Here is a 6,633-nt window from a genome sequence, read left to right as displayed (position 1 = left end):
TACTACTAAGCCATTAAAGCATAAACAAACATAGTTAATTTTCCATCCATTAACCCGTAGAGGAAAGATAATGTAATTGGTAGATCTAAACAAATTTTGGTAGCATAACAACATGTAAATCAACACTTCAAGAACATGAAAGGACAAGAATAGAAGAAAGACAAACAAAAGAGAAGAAACACCAATATACATGGGGAAACCCTTTTGGGTAAAAAACCCCTTACTCCAAAGTATCAAACCAATGTATTAATCTACAACAAATTGTTACAATACACTTGCAAGCTCATAGCATTTACATAAAGTATCAAACCAATGTATTAATCTGCAACAAATTGTTACAATACACTTGCAAGCTCATAGCATTTACATGGAGACTACATCTTGTTCTTCTAGAAGAAAACCAATAGCATAACCCAACAAAAAACAATTTCCTCACTCATCTCACAAAACCCTCATAGAAGACATATAATATATAGAGAAATACAAGTTTGAGGTAGCTTCTAGATAAATTCAAAAGAGAGTGGGGTGAAAATCCTTGTGGCACATTTTTCACATTTTTCAACCACCTATAAGCATGCAAATGATACTTGTACAACATTTTCTAACACGTCTCACATAAGTCCAAACTTGGGCACTTGTGTTTTTGCTAATAATAAGTATGATAGATGCTCTTGCTCGCCTTACAATTTTTATATATTATAACACTTATAGTTGTAAGAGAATCCATCATAAATGACTATAATAAATTGATTATCTTACAACTCATCATAACTCGTGATGCCTTCTAACATTTGTCCAACCTATCATAAGAATTTGTCATACAATGATGACTTACATAGGTTTCTAAGATGTCAACACATGACAAAATCTCTCCAAAGTGGGACACCTACTTCTCATATAAGGATAAAATACGTTCTTGTCATTTCCCATGTCTCCTCCCTTTATAAAGACAACTCACCATGTCATGTCACACTAGATGACAAAATATGATATAAGCAAGAAATTACAATTAAGGCATTAAATAAATAAATAAAATGTTAGGAATGGTTAACGTTGAGACACCTTAATTCCCAACAATTAGGAAACATGAAACCCAATTTACCAACCAAAGAATGGATGACATGCATAAGCGTTAACATGTTCATTGATATTTTGCTTTTATTGATTTGATCTGCAATTTAGGCCCCCCATGAAAATTCACTTTAACCCTTGCAATACATGTGCACATGTAAGGAATATGCTAGGAAATAAAAACAAAATCATGAAAAAATTAAATATCTCATGGATGCTATGTGGTTTTTTTGTTTTTTTTCCTAGTGTAATTTCCCTTAGAATTTAAACTATAATATAAACTAGTATAGATATCTTAAATACATTATTTCTCTCAAGGTGTCTACATTAAATTGGTGATATAAGTTAGATTGACAGATTATTTCAAAGTTTGATATGCTATTTTATTTCTACTCTATGTTATTGTGTGTTGTTATTATGCATTTGTCTAATTATTTTTCAATGCAAAGTGAATTGAGAAGGAAAATATTAAGATAAAAATTATTCTGAATGTTGTGGATGCAACCACAATCATCATAGTATCTAAAAGATATGATTGCAAGTGTCGTAGTTTGTAAATAGGAAAAATGATAAGGAGTGAAATGAACTAGGTTGATTAGGTTTAAAAGGGGTTAAATGTAACACAAGGTACATATTTAAGGATATTTAAAGTCAAATGGTTACAAAGAGTCATTATTGTGCTTTTTAAACAAAGGTACACTAAAAGCAAGAGCTAAATGAGGGAAAAAATGTGTACAAAGTAGGGACTTTTCATCTCTACACATACCTAAAAAAATGTTCAGCTATGTTTGGAATTCAAGGTGTACTAAAGAATGTCTTTCTGAGAGCCACTATATATAGAGGGACAAACAAATCTTGCTAAAAATCAAGCCCGTTGGTTGAATTGACAATAGCAGTACAATGAATACCCAATAGTTAATGTTCAATACACGTTAAGTATGATGCCATACTATAATTCCTAATTGAGATAGAGACAAAATAGAAGTGATAGATATTGATTGTTGAAACAGTGTGGTTAATGCCAATTAAGTTTGATGTGAGCAAATATTTGATAATAAATGATTTTGATGTAAATTGATTTAAAAGGATGTGTATGTCTATCTTTAAGTGCACAACCCTAAATGCACAATTTGAATTTTTTGTGGTCATGTCAATAAATATACGTGGTACCCCAAAATTCTTAATCTTAGAATTATATTTTTTTCTTTTTTACAAAGAGACTGGATGAAACCCTTTATCCTATCCATGAAGAAGGCTGAAAAATGTGTTGAACATGTTTACAATAAATGATTTGCATAATAATTTAAGAATTCACATTTAAGATCACAAATATGTCACAAGTATGAAATTATTGTTATGGCTTCTACGTAATAACAATGCACTTAAAGATGCCCCAATAATTGTGCACTACAACCAGCTTAAAAATGGCCAATACTTAGCACAAATGCCTCAATTGTTGTGTGCTATGGGTACCAATAAAGTTGCACGACTCCTCCAATTAAAGTCCAAAAATTCTCTACTAGGATTAAAATGGAGACCTATTAGTACATGTGAAATTTATTAATAGACTTTTTCTAATTAACATTTTTTTGATTTCTTTAAAATTAACAATTAGAAGGGTAAATGAACAATGAAATGAATGGTAATAAAAACATGAACATGGTGCTCTTCTTGTACATCAATTTAAAATATTGAAGACACAACCCAATCAAAGCCCACAAAACACATATTAATTTCATAAAAAACAATTTAAAAAAATAAAAAATAAATTAAAAAAACAAGTTCTACCGGATAAAATATTAAATGTTGCAAGACCACCATTAAAAACCTTGAAAGAATTAGATCTAACAATAATAGCATAAAACGTGGAACCGACTGAAACTAAAATAATACAGAAAACGAAAAGGAATGAATGGATTACAATAATATTAATAGTAATCCATAAATCTGTGCGCTACTACACAAAGGTATCAGATAGAATGGAGATTTAAGTATACCGACAAATTTTACTGACCCTGTTTCTCTCTCTAAAAAGATTCTAACCTTGTAAATCGCTAACTATAAATAGAAGCATTTATTATCTTCACCACTGGAAAGTGGCCAGCGCCAATCCCACCAATACAAATATAGCAGAGGGTGCAAAAATAGTCCCCGCATTTTCAGCATTTTGGGCACCAGGAGCGGTAGCAGGAGATTTGGGGGATGGAGGCGTAGAAACTGTACTTCCTGGCCCTGGCGCTTGCGCTGTTCCACCTGTGACTGGGGCTGAGGAGGGCACTAAGGCGGGTGGACTTGAAACAGGGGATGGAGATGAAGCTGCACAAAATACAGAAAATTAGCAATGATCAGATTCGCCCACAATTTAAAAAATTTGATATAGGTTTTTTAATTTTTTTTATCAATCTGTGTTAGAAAGACTGATTATATTTATTAATATTGATGTTGCTACAGCAATATGGTCTGTTATATGTTTTCCCGTGTTTAAGGATGGGATCCATGGAAGGAGTTCGAGCTTCTGTTTTCCATGTGCAGGTGATCTGTTGAAAATTGGTCGCAGCTGAGGATGTGGTTCATGGAAGGGGCTAGGCTCTTATTTTTATCCCATGAAATTGAAAAAAAGGCAGGTCGGAATTTAAAGGAATATTTTACCTATAAAATAGGAGACTAGCTGCATTTTTTCATGCCCGCGCGGCTAAAGCCCCTTTTGTGTGAGGGAATCTTAATTTCCAAATAAAAATGTGTCATCTAAATTTCCAGATTCCTCATTTTCGCTTCAAATTTTAAAAGCTTTACTTCAAATATGAAAACCTGTTCAGGTACCTTCTGGTGATGGGATTGAGCACATGGCGAAAGATAATTACCTAGCGAAGACGCTGGTGATGGAACGGGAGACACAGTCGGTGACATAACTGGTGCTGTAGCCGGAGATAAAAGTGGAGACATTGCTGGTGATTTGGCTGGAGACATTGCTGGTGATTCGGCTGGAGACATGACCGGTGATATTACTGGAGAGCTCGCTGTGGGAGAAGACACTGCAAAATAAAATACAAAAAGCATGATCGCCAAGCATAAATATTCCAAGTGAGATGAGAGGGTCGAATCCCGCCGCGGGCGCTCATATCTCAGAGAATAATTGGCCACATAGCTATTACTGTAATTTGAAAAAAAAAAGAGAGATTTTAATCACTGAAAATAATTTCTATCGGACAGAGGAAAGCCAGAGGAGCGGTAGCAGGACGGAGACTTGCAATGATCATAAATATTTTTCCAGCAATTACTTTAATAAAAAACCAAATTCATGTTTCTACTGAAGAGAGCGTACCAGGTGTGGTAAGCTTAGAAGTGCCAGGCGCAGCTGCATTTAACACAGTAAAACCCTTGTTAAAGCCAAAACAAAACCAAAAAAAACTGAACTTCCGGTAACAAAAAGGTCACTTCAGAACAGAATAGAAGCCAAAACAAATTCAATGGCCCTGGAAACATAAAATATGAAATGCTAATATCCCTTGCTGGATTCAATAAAGAAGAATTAGTACATATTTCCTGACGCTAATAAATGAACCCTGACATAAAAAACAAACTACTGATAGGGAAAAGCTACTAAACGCAGCCTAACATCCATAGCTCTACAACTGAAAACCTAATTCTCGAACAATTTTGGAAACGTCAAATGCATCAAACAATATACTGGTAATCCTATAAAAATCGTCAAAGAAACAGAGCAACAGAAAGAAAAACCCTTAGAAAGTAAACAACAGGGCTAAAAAACCGACCATAACGAACAAGCTGCAACCGAGCACTAAAAAACATCAATTTAAGATAGTTATTGATGGATCCAGTGCTTAAAACTTGGAGGCCTTTCAGTGAAAGGCTAATAGAATGAATTTTCTTTTGAAATAGATCAGATAAATACTTTTCTTTATCAATATTTTCACTTATTTTCAGGTGAGATAACAAGAAAAGAGAAATGAAAAGAAAATATCGTTGATTCTTTTTCCACATAGTCTAATTTTAAAAAAATTCCTTTAAATGAAGGCAAAGAGAGTCTACTCAAAAAATGAGTTATAAAGCAGGTTATTCGTAAGCTTAAATTCGTTAACCTGCTCAAAAAGCACTCAGAGTCCACACTGCGTTAGCAGAACCATTTACCTGCGTTACACTGACTGACAGACGGTGTCTTGACATTACAAGCCGCAGGAAGAGCCAAAGCCTGCGTTATATTGATCTGTAACCCGAGAGAATTACTAGGATCCAGTAGCAAGCACAGACAAGTCACCTTGGTTGAAACAACCGTCGAAAGCGCTGTGCAGCAATCCTTATCCGGCTTAGTCTGATTAGTCGGAGTCGTTACAAACTTCAAACACGGCGCAAGCGTTGTGATGTAGCTAAGACAATCCGAGGTAGGAGAGGGCGCAGGCGTCTCTGCGATCACGCTCCCGAGCAAAGCCATCACAGCAAAGCAAATCACAGCAATTCTCTCCATTTTTCACAAAAAAAACCACAATTTTACAAAGCAAAACGCAGGTCACAGGGTCGAATCGCTTCCCAGGCAAAGCTCAGCAAAGGTACAGCAACCCTCGCTAAGGTGGTGGGGTACGGCAAAGGAGTAAAAAGCGGTGTGTTTATAAAGAAACCAGGGGTTTTTCTTCCAGCACTAAAAACAGGAAAGAGCTGCTTTCGGCATAGTGTGTGAAGCAGTCCGAGCAGAGAGTCAAATTGAGAGCTATTCCAAACTGTGGACCCCTGAGGCATGAAGATCGCATGGGGTCGGATACGATTTTCCTTCAATCTCAGTCTAAAGTCTTTGCACGCGGGCGGTTTCGATACGTCGACGTATAAAATTCGGCTTCGCGGGCGGTTTCGATACGTCGACGTATGGAATGCGGCTTCGCAGAACACAATAAATTGTTCTTCACTTCATAAAAATAAAAACTCCTTTCAATTTCTCGGAAACAAAGATTTTAAAAAGGTATTTTTAAAGGCGTTTTGGCCGCTTCTTTCTAGAAGTGTCTAGGAGAATGCATCCAAATTCTGCTGCCACGTCACCGGACCCACAGTACGGAGGATTCAACTTGGTTTTTCTCCATGAGGACTTGTGTTCTCACGGGTGTATACAAGGAATTCTTATTTGGGGTTTAATTTATTATTATTTTATATTTAATTAATTTGCAGCTTGTTTACTACGGTAACAGGTCTTTTTAAATGAATTTAAATAATATTTAATTTTACTTACTCTCATTTTTAATGATTGATCATTGACTATGATTTGGAAGAAATGATTTATATTAAATTTAATTAACTCATTTAATGGTGGCATTTTCTTATACTTTTTTCCACTTTGTATTGATTTTTTAAAATTTAATTGATTGTTTTTATTAAATAATTAATTAATGGTAGTATATTCTTATACTTCTTTCTACTTTGTATGGATTCATTTAAGGTAGGGTATTAAAATTTAATTGTTTATTTTTCTTATATTTCTTTCCACTTTGTATGGATTCATTTAATGTAGGTTTTAAAATTTAATTGTTTATTTTTTTATTAAATTTAAATTTAATTTGT

General features: G+C 34.5%; 1 protein-coding gene across 1 annotated transcript; it reads right to left on the bottom strand.

Moving 5' to 3' along the window:
• Nucleotides 1-2,972: 2,972 nt before the first annotated feature.
• LOC131064823 (non-specific lipid transfer protein GPI-anchored 11) lies at nucleotides 2,973-6,014 on the bottom strand. Its single transcript, XM_057999104.2, has 4 exons — nucleotides 5,221-6,014; nucleotides 4,394-4,426; nucleotides 3,933-4,103; nucleotides 2,973-3,387 (listed from the first exon to the last, which is right to left on the bottom strand). Exons 1-4 carry the CDS (start codon nucleotides 5,552-5,554, stop codon nucleotides 3,155-3,157), a joined length of 771 nt encoding a protein of 256 aa, XP_057855087.1. The 5' UTR covers nucleotides 5,555-6,014; the 3' UTR covers nucleotides 2,973-3,154.
• Between the last annotated feature and the right edge of the window lie 619 nt (nucleotides 6,015-6,633).

This window comes from Cryptomeria japonica, chromosome 10, assembly GCF_030272615.1.
Source record: "Cryptomeria japonica chromosome 10, Sugi_1.0, whole genome shotgun sequence".
Lineage (NCBI taxonomy): Eukaryota > Viridiplantae > Streptophyta > Pinopsida > Cupressales > Cupressaceae > Cryptomeria > Cryptomeria japonica.
This window is presented reverse-complemented; position numbering and strand designations above follow the sequence as displayed.